Source organism: Dermacentor albipictus, chromosome 3 (assembly GCF_038994185.2).
Source record: "Dermacentor albipictus isolate Rhodes 1998 colony chromosome 3, USDA_Dalb.pri_finalv2, whole genome shotgun sequence".
NCBI lineage: Eukaryota > Metazoa > Arthropoda > Arachnida > Ixodida > Ixodidae > Dermacentor > Dermacentor albipictus.
In genome coordinates this window covers 28692371-28714950 of record NC_091823.1, presented here as the reverse complement: position 1 = coordinate 28714950, position 22580 = coordinate 28692371, and the positions used below count along the sequence as shown (strand labels likewise).

General features: G+C 44.8%; 1 protein-coding gene across 3 annotated transcripts in view; it reads right to left on the bottom strand.

Annotated features, from left to right (window-relative positions):
- The window catches only part of LOC135921684 (cell adhesion molecule Dscam1-like), a 331909-nt gene that overhangs the window by 104477 nt on the left and 204852 nt on the right, over nt 1-22580 (bottom strand). For all 3 annotated transcript variants that reach the window (XM_070535315.1, XM_065455983.1, XM_065455982.1), the window contains exon 4: nt 18330-18491. In XM_070535315.1, coding sequence (XP_070391416.1) covers nt 18330-18491 — 162 coding nt within the window. The remainder of the gene's footprint in view (nt 1-18329; nt 18492-22580) is intronic.

Below are 22580 nucleotides of genomic sequence, written 5' to 3'. Positions count from 1 at the left end.
CCTCTCGAAAAAAAAGAAAGGCCGCATATGAGAGACACACAACCTACGCTCACTAAGAGAGTTGACAATTCTCGTCGAGTGCACGCTTGTGACTACCGCAATTCGCGTACGCACATACGTGTGGTTAGCGCTGGCTTGATTTTGCGTTGAACTTGGTTAAGTAAAGGCTTATAAATGTTTCTGTTTTTTTTTCTGTCACTTCATATGGTGCTCACACTTAGGAATGCCACTGAACCACGCTACCGTTTTTCCTGCCCCATTACGAGTGACGGAATAGACATTACATATAGAAGGAAAGAGACCGCACAGAAACAACCGGACCAATGCCCTAAAACCAGAACCGTAAAGACAAATTGTTGGGGGACGAAGCACGTTCCTCGGAATGAAACGAAGAGAACAGCGGAAGTGATTTATTCTACCAGCCGGAGATTGCATTCGACCCTAGCCGATGCTTTGTGCGATGAAGCCCGTGATTCAATAGTTGCGAGTGCATAGCAGAAGCGCACATTCACGAAAGAGAACGTGCGCACTTGAAAGCTCAACTTTTTTTTTTCGTTGTTCTTGCTGACGTTGTTTTGAATAATAAGTGCTCTTCCAGGCTTTGTACTTTCGGGGGAGAAGTTGGATCAAGTCTGCAGTGCTTTCGATTGAAGTGAAATGAATGAGCGAAAAAAAAAAGCAGCCGCGAAAAAGAAAAGTCTCAACTTTGACTATGAAACAAAGCACTGTGAAGTTGGCTAGGCCACAGAAATTCATTCTCAGGGGTCTTGTAACGAAACCTCTTGAGTTTTTGGTCTTTCGTTTCCTAAGATGTCGCTTTGGTTGTCTGAATAAACGGAAAGAGTACGTGACTGTAATAAATAACCCGCCGTAGCAAACGGACATGAGAAGGAGATTAGAAGCCTTTCTTTTACCATTTGTGGCTGCACAAGGTTAACCATTTCATTTTCACTCGCAGACTATCATAATTCCATTTGTTAGTACAAGAAAAAAACCATCCATAAAAACAAGCATCCGCAAACTAATACAGAGAAAAAGAAGGCAGCTGAGGAACCGGCAAATGACAAGCACAATTTAGGAACCAAAACATTTGTGAGCTGATCTTATCTTTTATTAGTTTAACTGGAAGCACAAGTTGAAATCTTTTAAGCAAAGTTAAATCAAATTACAAGCTAAGTTTGACGTTCTGACAGAAATTGATGGTAATATGATTTTTTCAAAGAGCAAAGCCGCACCAGCAAAACTTAAATGTCTGCAGGTTGGCATCTTCCCGAACAGGTGCTTAGACCTTACGTAAGATATTCTCAGATGGCGAAACTAAAACTTATTTCCGCAGATGCGGATCTATTGCGCATTTTAATACGCTTACTAGGCAGAACACCGGCATCCTCTCTCGGAGCTTTCAAAGCATATATCCCCATCCTTGGCTAAACCATCGAGGAAATTTATGAAATTCTCTTTCCTAGCATACTTTCGACGAAGAGGGTCGATGTAAAACCCATGCCAAGAATAAAGGAGGTACCATGTAAAACCTTTATCTCGTGCTCTTTCTCTGAAGGTCATTGTAATAATGAAATTTTCTCCACTCACGTCTGCCAATCAATACGGCATGAACTGCGTGATGAGGCGGGCAAGTCGCGGTGATGGCACAAGAAAGAAGGCCACGTGTCTGCATTCAATTTCGGTACAGTGCACGCGAAAGATAAATCGGAGCGAGGAGGAGAAATGATCAAAGAGATTATGTTTTCTGGAGTCCGGCACCTTAAAAGGGTGTGCTCTCAGAAGAAAGAACAAAAATTAAAAAAAAAGAACAGCAAAGATTAGGCTCGAAGCTAGGGCCGGCGAGATAGGAGAACGTGTAGGTACGACCTCACATCGTCGGCTTTGGTGCAAAACAAAAAAGAGGAGGCAAAAGTTGTTAAGGACCAGTATCGATCGCGAGGAGCAAATTACCCATAAATCAGTGCACGATGAAAATGAAAGTTGGCTCTCGGGAAAAGCACCGGACTACTCGTATATAGGAACGAGGTTGGGAGGGATGCGAGAAGAGATACGGGCGCGGCGAAGGCGAGAAATATGAGTTAATCAAAGGCCATCTCCCTGGCCTGATGCTCTGAAGTGGCGAGTGGGCGGTATTAGTCGACACCAGGGTAGGTTTTATTCGTTTGTGCTGCCGGGCGAAATTGAGTTCTGCGTCGCGCATCGCGCGTTTAAATTTATGGGTTTCCTCTCTCGTCAGTCCGTGAATGAAAAAAAAATCATAATAAAAAGAATATAGTTTCTCAGAAATATCCTCCCGCTATGCAGATGTGCAAAGAAAAAGTGCATCTGAGTCGATACAGGTTTTCTTGCTACAGAAGCTTCTCCACACCGGGGAGAGTCGCCTTAAGGTTTCATTTTATAAAATCTTCCTTTGGTTAAAAGAAGAGACGACTAAATAACACCCAGATGATCCATATAAGCTTTCTAATAAGCGCTGTCAAAGCAGGCCGTTTCTTGAAAGCAAGACAGCGGTTATCTCTCTCTTTTTTTTTTTTGCTACCGGGATGAGTTTCCTAGGTAATTACGTTGACGCTCTTAAGCTTCTTCAGCTTCTGGCATCCGTAAAACCTGATACCGGGCCGACACCTTCGAAGTAGAGGTTGAAAAATTGGATTTGCAATTTAACCGCAGACGCGGAAGTGTCCTATAGTATGATGTGGGCAAAAGAAGCGTGAACAGCCACACGACCTGCATATAACCACCTTACGCTACGCAATACACGCGAAATACGAAAGTCACAATGCACTCGTTTAAAGAGATACAACGTATTAAAAGCGCGAGCGGTGCATGCGGCGTATTCCACCATCGCCCGAAAAGTTCCAGCTTGCTAACCCCTTAAAACACGGTGCAGTGTCATAATCGGAAAGCGTCCACCATTTAGTATGGTTTGGTTTACTTCTCCTGGTAGCGGGCACTGTGCACCTGGGCGCCGGAACAACCCCGCTTTGCAAAATTTCTTAGCTTTTCTACCTTGACTTTAAAAATTATGGGGTTTAAGGTGCCAAAACCACTTTCTGATTGAGAGGCACGCCGTAGTGGAGGACTACGAAAATTTGGACCACCTGGTGTTCTTTAACGTGCACCTAAATCTATGTACACGGGCGTTTTCACATTTCGCCCCCATCGAAATGCGGCCGCCGCGGCCGGGATTCGATCCTGCGACCTCGTGCTCAGCAGCCCAACACCATAGCCACTAAGCAACCACGGCGGGTGAACCTTGACTTTCATATCTCATTGCTGACAAGGCGTAACGTCTTTCGCTTCAAGGCTGCTTTAGGATTGTCTACTTTGCAGCAGAGCGCACTGTAAACACTTTCTCCTGATATGACAGTGGTGACAACCCCAACAAGAGTGGCCCGCATCCACAAAGGGTGGTTAACCAAGTATCCCGCCATTCCAGCAGGCATAATGCATCCCCGGTGTAACTTCGCAAAGCTTAAATAAATGAGAGTAAAATAATTTGTCTTTATTCTTGCATCTTATAGGAAAACAAAAAAATTGAGCTATTAGACATGGATAACTTAAGCTTCTCTTAACGCTCGCATTTCGTGGATATCGTTGTTAGATTTTAAATCTTGCACGGCAACACGTGATCATGTTTTTCAGAGATCTGCAACGACAGCAGTTTAGGACGACAATCTATGGCGATGTCGCAAACGCAGCTGGATAGCCGCGACCTCGGACTTAGCAGCGCAACGTCAAAGCCATTATGCCACCACGGCATGTGAAGAGGCATATCTAAACTGGAGTAATTTTCATAATTGCTACAAAGCACGCATGCCTTCAGCACTGAGTGACTGTTTCCGCAGTTGCAACATGCGCTACGAAGCTAGAGGAAGTAAATGAGGAAATAATGGTTGATTATTCTGTTAATTACAGTGTCTGCCTGTGCTTGGAGGTAATAATGACATATAAACATATTTGGTCTTTGCTATTGGAAATAGGTTGTATAGGAGGATGGTCAATCTATGAGACAAGCCTTTTGCTTTTGTCCTCCTGATCAACAGCTTTTGCCTGAGAACAACTACAACCGAAGGTGAACAACTGCTTCAGTTACGCTGTAGGAAACTTTGAACATTTCAGTCGTTAACCGCCAGTAAAAGCTTCCTCCCTGTGGCAATGAGCCCTGCGAACGCTGACAACTGCAGTTCCACAGATAGAGCCCCAAAAGATGGAGAAAATTTAAATTGTAAGTTAACAATGAACATATCGCAGCTGCGCTTTCAGCAATTCAAGACGCCGTTGTGAGGGGATCCATCTTATTTCTGACCACCTCGGGTTGTTCACCATGCACTGAAATTACAGTACACGGGTGTTCACACTCTGCCTCTGTAGGCACAGAAATTCGGCTGCAGGGGTTCGACGTGGGCGAGAACCGAACGGGCGGGTTCGTGCATAGCGGCAGAACGACATACTTTGCAGGCAACCATGGCGTGCACTTTCGAAGCTGGGATCCAGCGGTCGTCTAAGTTCTTGCCTCACAAGAAATAAGGGGGTAGGAAATGAAAGAATGGTAGTCTCTATTATCTCCTGTCCTGCCTCAACCCCCCTCTACCCCCCTCACCCTCTCACTCCCCTCTCTTCGCCCCCACACAAACACTCTCACAACTACCACTGCAAACACTCGGTCAAGCAGTTCAAGGGTAGACAGGTAACCCTCTCCCACCCCTTCACACCAGCAGCCTCAAAGCCGATGATCCATATCATCCAAGAACTGTATGTGCCAGTCGCAAAGGGCTGGGGAGAACCACAGTGCCCATCTGTACTTTAGCCCTCTGTGAAAAGCGCGTTCATCCAATCGTCGAAAACAGCGCCGGTAAAGTTCGGGGCTGACGGATCGAGCGGCTGGCCATTAGATTATCTGGCGGCCCGCTTCGCAGCAGTGAAGGCGTATCCGTCACTCGGATTCCACTTTCCGCTCCATTTCAAAGTTCGATTCCCCGTACAAATGCGGCTGCCGCGCGTCTGCAAACCTGTTTAATTTCGGCTGGCGCGCGGCTGTCGGTTTCCTTTCCCAGCGAGCAGTTCGTCGAACCACCAGCTACATATTGCACGAGGAGTGCCTGCGTGAAGCACTATGGCGCAGGCCGCGCAGTTGCGCTCGGTTTTCACAGAAACGAGTGTGCCGCCAACGCTCGCAATATATATACATATATGCAAGCGACGAGGAGATGGCACCACGCATACACTATACATTAGAAAAGCTTTTGTTGAGAGGACGACCTGATCAAAAAAAAATTGTGGACATGATTGCTGTTACTGAAACTTTTGAGACCATTTAGCCTACTTAAAGCTGAATTTAAAAATGACTGGTTATTCACAACTGTATTTACTACTCGTTTATCCACATAACATCAGCGTTTACAGTAAATTCACATTTTATTATTTTCGCAATATGTAGAGATTTATTGGCGGCGTTTCTCTCCTACTTGGAGGTCTAAGCTCACCGTACTGCTGTGTTTATATTTAAATGACCCTATAAATGACTTTTATGTGATGATTGTGTATTTGTGCGTTTATATGACATTAAATGTAATAACACTGAATTTGCGTACGCCACCTCTTATGTTAAATCCTCTAATGTTATAGGGCGTAAGCCCTTGGGCGCAGGGATGGCAGGGGAAATTCTGCGACAGATTATAGTGAAAGGCGATTCAGAGGTTGGTGGAAGAAATATATGGAGACCACAAACAGCGGAGGCTTACAAAAACAACGTTCCCAATAATGGTTCACAAAGTTTGATGCTGGGAAATTCTTGCGCTTAGAAAAGATAGGATAGGTAAGACATCAGGTTAAAATAAAAAGGGAGGTTGGTGGCGGAATCCACCACCCCTTTTCCAAGGTGATGCTCATAGCATGCATCCGTCCATCCAAAGATACAAAATTGCGTCACATATTGTGACCGGGTGCCACGGTGCATGTTGCGGTGATGTGTTATGTTGTATGCCTATGTATGTGACACTAGTATTGCGTATGACTATGCGTTGACAAGGCAGACTGGGCGAAAGTGCGCACACAAATAGTTGTTCTCACCGTATTGCTCTTTTTTTTTTCTTTTTGCTGCTCTCTTGTACCGCTTTTTCTCCTCCCCAGTAAACGGCAGCCAACAGGATGCATCCTCTGATTATTGTCGCTGTTGTTCATGTTACCCTCTTCTCCATCTGTCTTGTTCTAGCGTAAATTGAATTCATGAAGTAGTAGCGCAATCCAGTATTTTCGTTTGGTTCGGGACGTGTCGCTTTGCCTATACATGCTCCCACAGAAAATGTGAACAACAATTTTCGGCAATCAATAAATTGAGTGGTTATAAGTAAGCTTTCTTGAAGTAGCGCTTGGCGCCAGTCGACGTTCAGCGTAGAATGTTCGCGGCGGTAGGGGCAGGCCGAAAATAACCGCATCATATTTTTGGGTAGGGGCCTCAACGCTACTTTGGATTTCTGAAGGCGACGTATTGCCGTTTCTGATGGCGGCGGCAGCCTAAGCTAACGCCATGGGAGAGAAACAACATAACGTGTCTTCTTTTCAGCGCGCCGTCGACAGGAACGCCGTTTGCTAGCAAACGCACCCACTTTTTTTAACTTTAACGAGTGGTCCTTAATCCGTTGTTTCAGGATGCTTTAGTTCATCTTCATCTAAGACGCTTATCTGAAGAAGCACCCGGAGGGTCATTGCAGTTGCACACTTCCGAGTGCACTATAAGGCGTTACCAGGGGTGTAGCCACAAGGGGTGGGGGCACATCGGGCACGTGTCTCCCCTCCTTGCCCTAGAATTTTTGCTGTACCAAGGCTCCGGGCATAAACGATGTACGACAAGACCCACCTGCTCCCTTCCCCTCACTCGGGTCAAGTGCGTGACCCCCCTCGTCTCGAAACAGATTGGGGCGAGCACAGAGTGAGGTTCTGCAGAACAGTCGCAGGGTGACTTGCATTTACATACTTTACATACGCCGTTCATATCGCCCAGTCTCCGTCAGGTCCGGCGTTGCTGAAGCCCTTGTAATGCATGGTTCAATGGCACGATGAAAGTAGTGTCCCACCTTTGCGTATGATGTAATGCAGTCGTCCTTGGAAAGTACACTGACGCAACCCGAGTTTCCAAGCTGGCAATACGCGCTTCAGTTCCGCAGTTCTGACTTGAGGAGGATTGATATAGGTCAACTCTAGGAACAGAATTATTGCTTAGCAGAACATCAATTTGGGTGGTTGGTATTGATTTAGTATGAGGCATCATAGCGTGGCGAAAGACGGAAGAATCATGCGTATAAATATTGACAAGACACAGGCCTGCACTATTCCTGTGCATCGGATAGTGCCTCCTCAAAGCCCTTCCCAAACTCCTTTCCCCTAGACCGCTGCAGAGTCTCAGGTTAAAACGCGCTAGCTCACGCCGACCTGCATACTTTTGAAAAAAGGACTCTCTCTCTTCATTCTATTTCAGATTCTCACTCTTAATTCAGATTCCAATGCCACTCAGAGGGCTTTTCGGATGGGAATTGTGGCTCCCCAGTCCCTACGTATCATCCAAAATGCTAAAGACCTCAAACATCACTCATTGGCCTGGTTCCCTGCGCACGTTGGAACCATTGAGGGGTGCCGCACTCAACCCCAACGAGGAGGCGCACTCGGCTGCACGAGGTTTGACTGACCAGGCGCCGGTAACGCGTCCTCTCCTGGGTGACACGAGCCTCTCTGCTCGTACAACAAGATCTGCAAGCATAATTATCTCTAAAGAAGACTCCTGCCTTTGCCGCACTCCTCGCTGTGCAGGGCCCAGACAGCCACTCTCAGACTTCTACAAACAAGCACTTACCCGAGTCCCGCGGCACTGCACACAATGTACCCCGAACGGTTCCCAAGCACGGACTGCCCCCTGTGTGGTGGGGCAGTCCGGATCGCACGCACACACACAGCATCGAGCTTTGCTGTGTGTGCGTGTGCGTGTGCGTGTGCGCGCGTGTGCGCGTGTGTGCGCGTGCGTGCGTGTGCGTGCGTGCGTGTGTGTTTGTGTGTGTGTGTGCGTGTGCGCGCGCGTGTGTGTGCGTGTGCGTGTGCGTGTGCGTGTGCGTGTGAGTGTGAGTGTGTGTGTGTGTGTGTGTGTGTGTGTGTGTGTGTGTGTGTGTGTGTGTGTGTGTGTGTGTGTGTGTGTGTGTGTGTGTGTGTTCTTATTTGGCATGTAATCCCTGCTGTCACTGCTTTTTGGTTTCATGGTTGACCTTCACGACTGAGATACATCAATCTACCAGAAGGATCAACAAGAACAAACAAAACAACCTGGCATGGATGACCGCAGGTGGTGTTCATGGTTGGCGTACTCTCCAATGATGAGGAGCCCACGCTTCTACTCCCCGCTTTGCTCTTCACCGTAGGCTAGAACGCATTATAACTGTCCGTCCGTACTGTCCTTTCTACTCGCCGTGTACAGCTGAGTGCTATCGCTGGCGGCATCATCCAGTCAGTTACTCTGCTTCGTCAAGTCGTCGATGAAGGCAATACTAAGTCGCGAGAACGGATAGCGCACTAAGGATACTTCGGCGTCCGAATGAGATTGATGGTGGCAGTAAACCGCGAAAATGAGCGAAAGTTCCAGAAGGCAGCCAAAGCAGAATACTACAGGAGAAACACTTTGTCGGCTTTGGTTCTTATTACTGCGGCCGTGGTGGTCGCATTTCTACAGGGGCGTAATGCAAAAATGCCCCTGTACCGTGCATTGAGTGCTTGTTAAAAGGCCCAATGTGGTCCAAGATAATTCGTAGCCCCCCTACTACCGGCATGCCTCACAGTCAAATATTAGTTTTGGCATTTCATATTTTTTTCTGGTTAGAATAATATGGTTCCACATTGGCTCTCCATAAAACAGCGTTGCTTACATGCTATCCGAAACGACCAAAATAACCATGTGGATTGGGCTGCTTTAGGGAATTCTATTCAAAACAGCAGTTTTCATTTCCATAACGTTTTATTTATTTAAACTGAGCTGCTCAGAAAGGGGAGATCTGCCCTTTGTTCCAGCTACACTCGGGTATATTAATTTACCTACATTTCCCAGTCAAGCTATGCACTCTGATATAGGTTAAAGTTTAGTCTCTTCATATACCCTCCAGTGCGGTTATCGGTCAGTATAGCCATGGGTTCTTCTGGAAGGCCATTCAGAACAAATCACTTGATCGAACGAACGAACGATCGATCGATCGATCAATCAATCAATCAATCAATCAATCAATCAATCAATCAATCAATCAATCAATCAATCAATCAATCAATCAATCAATCAATCAATCAATCAATCAATCAATCAATCAATCAATCAATCAGTTCTTATTCCACCTGACAGTATACGTTCGTTAAGGGGAAACAGCGAAAAAAGTTTACAGACAGCAGCTTGAGAAGGCACCGTCAACCCAAAAAGCAATGACAACAGGGATTTACATGCCAAATAAGAATAAACACAGACACATTCTCGGCTTTTCATATGTATACGTACAATTCAATAAATCAAACATATTGCAACACAGTGTATATCATATTGCATGGGATAAGTATGCTCGGGGTCATTATCTTAAAATGCTGTTTTACCTTGGATGTCGAGTGACCACACGGGCTTCCTGAGCAGTATAATATCAATCAATCAATCAATCAATCAATCAATCAATCAATCAATCAATCAATCAATCAATCAATCAATCAATCAATCAATCAATCAATCAATCAATCAATGCTGTTGTATCTAGAAATGCAATTCCCGACGAGCGACGCGTATTCGAGTTGAGGAATACAGATTGTTGTGTACAGCTTGCGCAACGGTGAAGGAGAATTGGATTCCCTCGATAGTCTGCAAACATAATCAATAGAGCGCATACGCCGCATTGCAACGCGTTTAGTGTGAGCAAATGAAGTGTAAGGTTTTATCAAATAGTACACCAAGATCATTGATCCCACGACCCTTACACAATGGTACGGAATCTACAGAATAAGAAAAATAGATGCTTGCTGTTTTGCGTGTGAAGGTCAGGACTATTATTTCGGCAGCATTCAAGCTCAGGTTATATTTGCACCATATAAACAAAGAAAACAGGTCCGACTGTAGAATGGGACAACAATCTACGTATGAATTCCCTTAAAGATTGAATAAAAAAAAAGAATTCCGAATAGCGGAAGAAATGTCACTAACAGAAAATTTAATAAAGGAGTCAGAAAATAAAACTGCTTTAACATTTCCTTAGCTACAGAAGCACTTCACATGTTCTGGTGAAGCGCAAACATTGATATCCCCGCCTTCAACTGTCTGCACCGCTGAAAAAAAAAAAGTGCTTCAAAATTGCATGTTTTCCACGTACCAATGTAAGATAGGGTTAAAATGACACCAGCTGCGTCTGAGTTCCCAGCGTTAGAAAAGCAATCAACGCTTCGACGTAGCTAGTGAGTAACAACGAAAAAAAAAAAGAGGCCTCTCTGATCTCGAACGGCAAGGCTAGCCAAAGAACCATTCGCTTTACCACGACAAGTCTGCGGCGCTGAGCGCAAGGAAGTTCCGTGAAGCGCGAGCACTCAAGTGGAGAGAATCACACGAACAAAGAATTAACGAGCACGCGAGTCCAGCAGCCACGAGTCTGCCAAGGAGGCGGAACCAAGCGAAGAGTGCGGATTTCATTTCGAGAACAGCAGAGTTGTTGCCGAGCTGGAACTACGTTGCCCTGGCACCCAGTGGAGGAACGAGAGGAAGAGTTGAGAGATTTCACGCGAAAAGTAAAGAAAAGAAAACGAGCGCGTGCATTGCTAAGATTTGCCAGGATACGGTGCGCTGCAAGAGGTATCGGGAAAACAGAGTTGCCCGGGCGCTGGCAGCCGAGCCAGTCAATCGCCTCGGCGACCTCCCCCGAGGAATGGGGCTGTGCCGGCCAGGGCGCAGTCTTATTAATCAAGCTCTTCTCCCAGGCATCCCCTTCGGCGCGAGACTCGCCTGGGATGCCGCGGAGGTGGGGAGAGTGGACAGCAGAAGAAGAAAAGAGGGAACACCACGCAGTAACCTTCCGCTGAGTCTACCACCGTGTGTAGGCGAGGGCGCGGTGAGGAAGGGCCGATGATAGCCCCCGCTCTCCTGCAACCCACTCGTCACTCAACCTTTGTGCGGGTGCGAATTCCTGCGCAAACGATGCCGTCCATCGATTCCCAGCAGGCGCGGGATCGTCTGGGAGTCCCGATGACGGCGCCCTGCTCCCACGCTGCCGCTTGCGAGGAGCTTCGCTGTTATCCTTGTGATTGCTTACCCCCGTTACTTCTTGCCTTCACCTTTTCTCTGCCTGTCGTTTATTGCCACCACTTCTTGCGAGTGGACTGCCTCTTTTACATTCCTCGTGCTCCGCTCCACCATTTTGTCCCTTGGTCATTCTTGGCTCGGAGAAGGCCAGGTAGAGACACGACGGATGACTTATGTGCGGTCCTTACATTCTCCATTCGTTATGGAAAGGCCTGAAATGTTTCGCTCCTCGGCGACTTTACGTTATTCCTGTAAATGATGGCTTCTATGTAACCGGTGTTGTAGTTTTACTTTGGGCGCACGGATAATTTCATTGCAGGAAATGGTGGAAGGACAGTCAACAAATTGGAATGAGAATGCGGGTGCATTTGCCACCAAATTACGCTGCCTTCTTCGCGAGCTATTATGAAGAAAACAGCCAAGGGATGTTCGACGCGTTTAAGATAATACGCAACGGGAGAAATATAAATGTTTGTCGATGATAGAGTCACCTGAAAGGGAGGGCCACAAGAGTGAATATGCTATAACACATAAGTCATTCGCACGATTACTTTCGCATTTAGATTGCAAAAGTTTGCGTAAATAAACACTTTACGAAAACATTGACGTATGCCCGGTAGTGGTATAAAAATAATTATCTGTATTATTTATAACCACAATATACATCCTATTTTGCTTAGGAACATATAATAAAGCATACTCTGCATTCCACAGACACAGTCTGCAGGCAGTAACGATATACACAGCGCTACATTTAAGTTGAGTCTCATATTGTAACAAATGACCAGTAGATTTATTCGCCAAGTTCTTTATTAAATTCTACACAAAATATGTGTGTAATTACAGAAAACTGCATGTGTGAGTGCGCCACCTGTTCATTAGATAAGTAGCTTGTGCGCCAACGTCTTTTATTAGTGTTCGAATAAAATGCAGGTAGCCAGTCGGCTTATGGACACTGTCACACATTGCCTGTAATGTTCTGAATTTTGGCAAGAGTCCGGTGGTGCCTGCAACTTTCTCACAGCAAAGTTGGCGAAAATGGATTCCTATTATGAGTCTGTTTCTGCGCTGCTAAAAATATACACGTGCATAAATATTGCGCTAAACGATACTGTTGTGCCATGAAGCTTTTTCCTCCGATTCCTAATCGATTGGAAATTCAAAGAATATACTGCACAATAAAAAGATTTTCCCCTAGAGCAGTTTGCAGAAGTATGTTCAAACTATGCCGGCTTTGGGAGCGGAATTAGACGCAAGAACAGCAGGTAATGGAGCGTGTATTGTGGTCAGAAAATAACAAAGTCGTTAAAGAGAACTTACTTTCTTTTTTAGCTAAAAAAAAATAAAAGATAGGGACACAAGAAGAGAACACGGTTCTCAGGCGTAAGACCTTTACGGCTTTTAAGCTTATCCAAATTGCTGCAGAAGAAATAAATGGCACCAAGCTAAACACGACAATCGTTCACGTAGCAAAATACTCGAAGGCGTTGTGTCGTTAACTTGGCAACGCAAGGCAGCGGCGAAGTTTTCGGCCTGGACTATACGGCTGTTCAAGTCATGCGGCAGGGCGTCGAATGCTTTGTATAGTGAAGACATGGCGGCGCGACACTGCTGGTGAAAGGACGTTCTGATACCCATATTAAGGAGCACGAAATTTCGAGAGTAATCCTTAACCCTTCCACCACTGTGTTTTTCACAGACGTTTGCTGCAGCCGCACGCTCAACTAGATTTATCAAAAATATAGACCACACTGATTCCATTTTTTTTGTGTGTGTGGGAAGATGAGAATTTTCCGAGAAACTCCTAATGCCTATGGCAGCTGTATTCAAAGTTTGCGAGTAATGTAATAATGCGTGCGCATGCAGTTGTCATGATGCCAGTACTCGCATAAACTGTAGCGAAATATAAGATTCGAAGTGTTTGCCTCTTATTCCTCCGTCTTTGCAATATCTTTCTCCTCCCCTTATGAAATACACACACAAGAAATTTTTTTATGAGTTGATTTGAATGCGTTGTGAAAAAAAGAAAATTGAGTTTTAAACGTATGTGTCGTGAGCCTCCTGATGGGGGATTGCTGCCAACATCGATGCATCTTAATGCCATCGCACCGCCGTACCTGCAATGCAAGAATACAGCAGAGTGTAGTAGCAGGACATCATTCAGGAGCGTTGTACTGTGGTGGGGTTGCTATGTCACTTGTACAGCTTTTCTTTTTTTCTTTGTCATATTTTTTCAGAACCGACGGAAGGAAGGAAGGAAGGAAGGAAGGAAGGAAGGAAGGAAGGAAGGAAGGAAGGAAGGAAGGAAGGAAGGAAGGAAGGAAGGAAGGAAGGAAGGAAGGAAGGAAGGAAGGAAGGAAGGAAGGAAGGAAGGAAGGAAGGAAGGAAGGAAGGAAGGAAGGAAGGAAGGAAGGAAGGAAGGAAGGAAGGAAGGAAGGAAGGAAGGAAGGAAGGAAGGAAGGAAGGAAGGAAGGAAGGAAGGAAGGAAGTATTTAGGATAGAATAAAGAGCCCACGTACATTTAACGTGCCGATGAAGACATTCTTCCAACTAAGACAGCGTTGCCCGGCCCTCCAAGTTTACTTCCTCGTCATGTGCACGATTTCCGACGCCGCAGGTTGTTGTCTCTTGCCGTTCTCAGAACGTGGTCGATACCTTTTCTTTGACGAAGACATATGTGCGCGTAATAAATTGACGACCTGCTATATCAGAGGCCAATAAGGAATTTATACACGTCTTCTGAAATTATGCATACTATGGTCACGCGTGAACTTACCGCGGCGTCCGTTGCTACTTTTTCATACGAGCGATGGCGGCCAAATCGGCCTCTTGGCGACTCTGTAGAAGCGTGATACACACAGTCGCATGTGCTCGAACAAAAATTTGGCATTACAGGCAAAAGAATTCGCACATAGCGTTCCCACACGACAATGACATATGCAACGTGGTCGGCGCCATATCAACGCCGAAGTAATAGCGCTACTCAAAAGAACCCGATAGTCTGTCTCACCAACTCCTGGCAGCCTAGCAAACGCTACGGCTTGGATCAGCCAATCAGAATAGACAACCAGACGAAGGGCTCCTCTGCTGTCTTCTTCTAATTGCCCTCCGTGCGACAGCGACTGAACGCAAGTTTCAAGGAAGAATCAGTGGCATACAGAGGAAATATCACGAGCTTTTTTCTTGGAAACAGGTATAATTAAGATGAGGGCGTGTTTTAGTTATTTCACATCTCCTCAAGAAATAAGTGCTTGAGTTTCAGCCTTTTCTAATCCCACATCCCCACAATCATTAATTATCAGCAAAACCTCACAGAAGTACGTCGCGGTCTTACTTCCATAATATACACGAAGGCCCTCGCTTTTTGTTTGGGAAACCTCAATTACAATTTGGTAAAACCGGATGTTGCGAAAGTGGGATCAGCAAAAAAAAAGAATAAATAAATAAAACATGCACATAAAAAGGAGTAAAAGGCGCGTTGCCTAACTGGCCTAAAGCAGCCGGAGGCAGAACAAGCTATCCAAAACCTGTCTTGGAGCTTCGCACTCTTTCGTCCATCTTTCTCCTGAAGTGCCACTTCCACCCGAGCCGATTTAAGTATGATAGCAGAGAAAGGCAACGACAGCAACCCGTCTAGGTGGCCACCAAGTTTCACCGTAGCGTTGTACCGACGCAGAGACAAAAATTTGCGTTGTCACAAAATCCCCTCGTCATACCACGTCGCACAGAAAGCAGACATGCTAAGTAACGAAGCACAAAAGGATCAGGAACTCGCCGATTCCACAGAATGACGATAAACGAACAACAAAAAAGAAGGATACAGCAAGATACGGCAGTGTATTTTTTTCTGCGAGCCTTCTTTCATATATTTTTTTTCTGTACCACTTAAGTTACTTTATCTATATATATTTTTTGGCGAACGATCCTTTTCGAGCAGTGAACGCAGTCTTGCTCGGCATGTCTGAGGCTGCTTTACAAATGCCCGACCATCTATCAGCATTCCGGTGGAGTGCGCACTCTTAAGAACCACGGGCGCCACTGAAGCGGGAAGCATCGCTTTTCGAGCTCTTTATCGCGCGTCTCTGCTTTAGCACCCACGCGCCAGCATGACCACGACTCTTAGCACGCGGCGACCAGTAAACGAACTTGGAAATAGGAAGCACCACTTCCGCAAATAAACAGAAAACAAATAACACGACTTAAGATGGTACAGATCGATCGCGCAGGGAAGAAGGTCGAGTGATACTTCGCAACACAAAAGACAGTGAAATGTCACGGAAAATAGACAGGACAGACGGAGTGGACGGAAGGACTGGAAATAAGCATTATTCGTGGTAAACGGTAGTGCTTATCACTGCTGCCATGCTCTGCCGAGTGGACTGCGTATACTCCTCGTCGGTCGCGCGCTGATCCTAACGAGGTAGGACTTAAAATACTCATTGCGCAGGCTTTTCGTGTTAAACGCACGAGGTTTATAATATGGGTTACGACGCGAGACTTGACGTACTCTCCAAACGTCGCACACTTCTGAAGCCTTTCAAAACTGGACGCATACGTGGCACCATTGGTGCTTCGATCTAAATTGCGTGTAGTGAGCGTGTGAACAGCCCGACAGTGCGGTGCTTCATTATTTTATTTGTCAATGATAGCAAAGCATATGAAGCGTAAGTATATGTTTCATAAATTTGACTGCCGTGATGAATTCAACAGGAATAAGGGTCTCAAACCACTGCGGTTTTCAGAAAAGAACTCCCTTTTCGTGCACGTAAATTTATTTGCTTTTCTCCAGACAAGGCCGTAGAGGTTATGTTTCCTTCTTCGTCCATGCCAATCGACGCCCGCAATACAGCCCCGCTTGATGTTCCGGTCTTCAGGAAGCCTCACAAATCAACAGGCGCCGAATGGACTGCTGTAAATAGTCTCATTCCAAATGCGGTGCTTAACGGAGGCCCGTTATGCTCATGGAGTACTGGGCCAGGAAACAGGAGGCCATTGCCGCGCGAAGAAAAGGCCATTTAGACCCCACTTCGAAACCGTGGAGAGAATTGATATTCGCAATTGCTTTCCCCTTTGTTGCGAAACATCGCCTTCCGCGGCTCGCTCCCAATTCAGCTCCTAGATGAACGCGGGAAAAAAATTATTCCGTCACGCATGAAAAAAAAAATTATTCAGCAGTACTCAACTTACAGCAATACGCTTTACGGTCCGCGGCATTGACTATTCGAAGTGTCTGGAACTGCGTAGCTTTGTTGCAGCCTTGATTTCTTATGCTCTCGTGGCTGTCTTGGCGATGGCGTAAAATGAGCTCTAACAATGAGGCAACAGCGTTTTTTAAAGTTCGTTAGGCTTATCTCTCGTGATATTGGTCTATTGAGATTTGTTCTTCAAAGCGCAAATCTCATAATGAAAGTTGTTAAGAGATGACACACGCGCACAAGGAATACCCGGTTGTTCCTAAATTTGCGTAAAAGAACGCGGCGTTGTGCTATGTCAAAGCTATTTCTTAAATTGAATCATTAGTTAGCAAGGTGAGATTTTAACGGCACCTTTCTTATCTTGCAATCGAGAAGAACATTTAGAAAAGCAGGACGATGTCCCATGAATTTCTTGCGTATGCGGAAAGGGAACAGCATAAAAGTAAGCGTTATACTTACTATATATTGTTACGATACTTACATTTTCTTACGATACTTATAATATATTACATGTTCTAAAACTCAGTTTGATTTGTAGCCGATGCTAAACTCATAGAAGAATTACCGCGTATGGCGTGTGACCACTTGAATTCTTGATTTGTGTGTGTTTGCGCTCGTTTTGAAAGCACGTTTTCTTTTTACTAACGTATTTTTCAAATAATATTTCGACGTAAGTTCATTACCCTTACATAGAGTCTCTCTATGCATGTTGTTTTCTTTCTTTCTTTTTCTTCTTCTGCAAGACATCCCATTCATATATTTCTTTTTTCTTCTTTGTTCGCTCCACGGCTACCTCTGCCCACTTTGCAACGTACCCGACACTCTGGCACACTTGCTCCTGGAATGCCCGTGGCAGGAAGGTAGTGAAATGCAAGCAGAAACGCACGCAAAACGAGCAAACGAGCAATAGAAGCAAACGACCTATTCGAAACGTGGGAGGCCAAGCTAACCATCGGGGACCTGGAAGACCAACGACAACTCGTCACCAGGGACAAGAGGGCAGTCGAAGGCAGAGGGTTCCTGGACTAAGGAGCCTTCCCACCTTAGGCTGATACCCGGCCTCGCTCGGGACACTGTTTCGTTTATGAAACGTTTCTATCTCTCTCTCTCTTCGCACGCGTAAGCGTGAAAATGTGGTACTTCGGACTGCGTGTTTTCCGAAGTTGAACATACATCAGCAAAATATAATCCATCTTTGCCTCAATTAGACTTTGAAGAACAAAATGTTGTGTCGCCATAATGGCGGCAGACACCAATTGCTAAAGAGTTTGCTCGGATGTATTCTGTAGCAAAAAAAAAGAAGGAATCATGTTAAAGACAAAACATTATACGCTGTAACATAATCCCATATGATTCTGAGCATTTAATTCAAACTTTTTATACATAATTCGCCGTGTTTCATTAGTGGCTTTGGCGTTGCGTTGTTGGGCAGGAGGTGGCGGGATCAAATCCCAGCCACGGCCGCATTTCGATTGGAATGAAATGTAAAAACGCCCGTGTAGCGTGCAATGGGTGCACGTCAAGGAATCCAAGGTAGTCAAAATTAATCCGAAATCTCCCACTACGGCCTCTCTCATATAATCAGATCGTGGTTTTGGTACGTAAAATCTTATAATTTATTATTCTTTAGCTTTTTGCGCAGGACCTCACCTGATCACATGGGAGTTTATTGGTGGAATCCTGCTTATTCAGTAACCGACGTGGTAATGTAAGTGCTTACCACACAACTGCGAAAATCCTGTTCTGTTTGGTTGAGCCTAATGTCGCGCTGAAGTGAAGCAAGGCAATGTATTCAATCAACAAACAAGAGTTAGGATATATAGGTACAGTTCACACACCTTTCTCCAAGCTGCTGGTGATGACCGTGCCGTCGTCTCGTATCCACGCGAAGAATTCCAGGAAGTCACGCACGAAGCTCGGGACGCTGCAGCGGAAAACTGCGGTGTTTCCCGCGATGACGAATTCGTCGTACACTTGTGGCTTGTACGGGTGCTGCACAACTGCAAGAGCGAAGGGAAAATCAAACAACGAGCCTTTCAATTTACGTACAAAACACTCAACCTTGCTGTAGGGTTTAAAACACAAATTATATTGCGAAAATCTGCAATATCATCATGTTAAATATCATCAACGTCGTCATCGTCCTCATCATCACAACCATACTATACGTCATTTATGGAACAGAGGCTTCCCCTTGGGAAATTTTTAATTCAGTAACGGTGCCAGGGACATAACATATATGGGATGAAATAAAGCCTTCTTCCATTCCTTTAGTTTGTCCTGTTCCCTACGCCATTAATCCGTTTAGCTCTAACGAGTACTAATCAGCGCATGTTAGCCACTAGTTTGTTGCTCTCACCCTGAGACCTTCGATTAGCCTTGTGCTGTGTCAACTGAAATCAATTTCTGTGTGAAGATTTTCTGATCTCGCCGCTTCTAACTCTTTGCAGCTATAGAATGTGTTTCCATTCTTCTTGACACCCGTTATTTCACCCTGGTAAACAGACGGTTATCTATGATAAGGTTTGCATCACCTTAACTAGAACGTCATCTATCTGTGTTAAATCTCTAGTCAATACTGCCGTCTTCCCCCTCATTATCGTCACACCTATTAATTTCTATTCCATCGCTCGCTGCACCGTCCTTATATCTTTTCAAAAATTTTCTTTTTATTGTTCATAGTAGTGGCAGAACACAGTCACCATACACTTTAATTTTCTAGGACGCCAGGGAATTATGCGTGATGGTTGAGTCCTTCGATTTTGCACTTCTGCAAACTTGAGGTTCATGCATTTTTGCATTCATGAAATTCGCGCGCACTGGTCCATAGTTATCCTTGCTTAGCATGTTCATACAAAGTGGCTAACTTCTTGAAATACATCAGATTGGATTAGTGTGGTTAGAAATAGGCTGCTAAAGGCCAGTAACCGCCACTGACGCCAGCAGTATAATAGTGCTTAAGTAATCGTGTATGTTGTAAGATGGAGGGATTCAAGAAGTCCTCTTTTGTTTCTTGCTCCTTCTTTAAGTATTAAGAACACATGTTTTTAATCCATAACAACGCTCTAGCCGCCCAGAAGCAAGCATCTAAATTGAGAAACACAAGAATTCCTTCATCTCATTCCGATTTCGGCAAGAATAAACAGGAAAACAAATGTTTATACATAAGAACGTGGCACTGCAATTGCTTCGTTTACAGACAGCTAATGCGCGCGTCGACTAGAACTTAAAACGCGCGCGAGAAGCGTGCCAGCTGCCTTTCACCTTCTGCCTATAAAAAAAAAGCAAGTGAGAAAAGAAATACCAAGAGAAAAGAAAATGCAAGAATCGACTAGAAACTGCCTACGCGAGCATTTCGCCCCCCGGCAGCCATAAAGCAAAAAAAAAAAAGAAAAGCGGGGACATATATCGCTAAGTGAAGTCATTTGGCTGCCAGCACACAGCGCACGACAGGCTGCCGGTGCGTTGTTTCTCTTCACGCGCCATTCGGCGCGATCAATGGCTCGGCGCTGTCGATATCCATAGGGCCTTCACCCAACCCGACAGTTACAAAAAAAAAAAAAAAAATCTCGGCGCGCCGGACACGGCAATATAATGCCGCGCAGATGCCGTTGCGCTTTACGCTTACAGACCCCGAAACGACGCAGAAACAACGAGTTAACTTGTACACATAAAAAGGTGGGCGCCGACAGAACCAGCTGTGATCGACAGGCCCCGGGCTATGCGCCATCAGTGAAAACTGCTTCGCCGATGAAAATATGACTCGTCTTACACTCATTTCTATTGTACTTGCTCTTAGTCTGCTCTTTCGGCTGTTTTTTCGTTTCTCGCTCAGTGTAACAGTTGTGCTTTCGCTGCAATATTGTCCTCATTAGTTCTTTCTTCTCCAATCGAACATAACGAGCCTGCTTTCTAAAGACCTGGACAATTTACTGCGTGCCTGGAAGCACATGTAAAGGAAATACGTGGCGTAGCCCATGCTTTTGCAAGCTTCCTTATCTTTATTTTATTTTTTTGATAAAATGGAGGAGATTAGTAAAAAAATGTGGAAGGTGAAATATTTTCAATATCTGATGTGCACACTGTGCTCAAGCTTCACAAGCGTTTATGTGTTTGTAATCGTATGGCTGAATCGACGAATTTGTATGGCTGTTCTCGTTAGTCAGAAAAGCACATCGCACCATTCTGTATACGTCGGATGTAAAATGCAAATTTGTACTCTGTGTCAACGCGTGTTACGAGGTTAGAAATGTCGTGCCAAACTGCAGACAGGAAGCCACTCTGACTAGCGAAATTTCTGAAAGGACTATTGTATACTTTTTCACACATCTTGAAATATAAACCTGTACGGAACAAATAATCAGGGCATGAGCTAGCGGTTCCCTCCATTTGTATATACAAGGTAACGGAGGCGCCCTTCTCTCAACGGAATCCTCACTCAATATCACATATAATGCTTGCAACATGTGGGCTCCTTTGTGGTGGTGTTTTTAATACATCCAGAAGTTAGACGACAGTTCGCCTTCTCATTTCGTCATTCGCATAAGCTGGGCAAGATAAAGATATTCTGTGGAATCTTAATAAAATATAATGATGCCAAAAGAAAGAAGAAGAAAAAAGAAAGCCGCAATTGTAATTCGCAATGTGCCGCTAAGAATCTATAGGCGATTCAGTTCACCCGTTCGCTCGAGCAGGCTGTCAGGAAGTGAACCTTCCTCACTTTCGCGAGTGGCGAAGTCAGTTTCATGTGAAGCGCAAAAAAAATAGCAAGCATGGCAGAACATGCTACGAAAAATAAATAAATAGCTGTCCTTTATACCTGAGCTTGAATAGAACATGTTATTTTATCGGCAATTTTCGATGACATGGGTGTGCGGCCATAAGCCTTCTAAAAGCGCGGGCAACACTGTTCATTGCCACCTTGGGATCCGATATGTCCACAGAGGTGTGCGTACGAAGCGTTGGAAAGAGATAAGCTTTCCTGATAAGTGGTACTGTTCACATATACCGGGCGTTTTATTTTAACGTTAACGGAATTTTCGCGAATCTACTTATTTAGCTGGAGTACTCGAACTGATATTCATTACTTACACTGTAAATCAGCAGGCATAATTGTCTAACTAACAAAATTTTACTGTTTTTTTAGCTAAATAATTTAGTACACACATTGCAAACACTTGAATTGAAGCCAGAGATTTCACAAAGCCCACCCACTTGGAACGAAGTTTAAAAGTAGCACCAGTTCTGAGATGACCGCACTCATACCTTCCGTGAAAATGCACTGTGGTTCCGCTTACTTTTTTTATCAAAGCGCCTTCTGATTCTTTGAAGCTCGAAAGTTACTGGCATGTTAATGGAAATTTACTCATGCATTTCGTAGTGAACTTTGGGAATGCTTATCTTAAAACTGATGCCATCCTTAAAATTCGTTCCAAGTAGATATGACTACAAATATCCCCGGCTACAATGAGTAAATTGCCATAGGTAACATATGGTAATTAGTTTGAAAGTTAATGAGAAGAAATTGGTAATAAGTCAAATATTCACTTAATTCTTGTGAAAATAATGCTTGCCTCTGAGTGTAACTAAGCTGAAGAATTTGAAATTGCCACATGTCCCGGGTGATTGTGTAAAAGTATGGCAACAATAAAATAAAACACCTCGTATGTACAGTGACGTGCTTGCGCTTTCTACTGTAAAAGGAACTTGAACGCAGGTGTGTGTTGGGAACTACTATCCTTTTGGTGTATGCATGCCCTTGCACCAACGTCTAAGAACTACAATGTGTACATATCATTCCGGTGAACTGTGACCTCTCTGTGAACGCTCCGTTGTGGTGTTTTCACCTTTATTAGTTTCATTCTCCCTTTTTATTCATCTATTTTTGTATTATAAGTTATTCCTTTATTTTTCAGTGCATAACATAGGCAAATGGAGTAGACGAGGTAATCTTTACTTCAATTCCTCCGCAGCAACCCACGGATAACAGAACAGAACAACGAAGTATTCCCTGTATGAAGCAGTGCACACACGACTACGCGAAATGACGCGTCACCATTATGCTCGGAGCAACGCATGCAGAAGGCCCA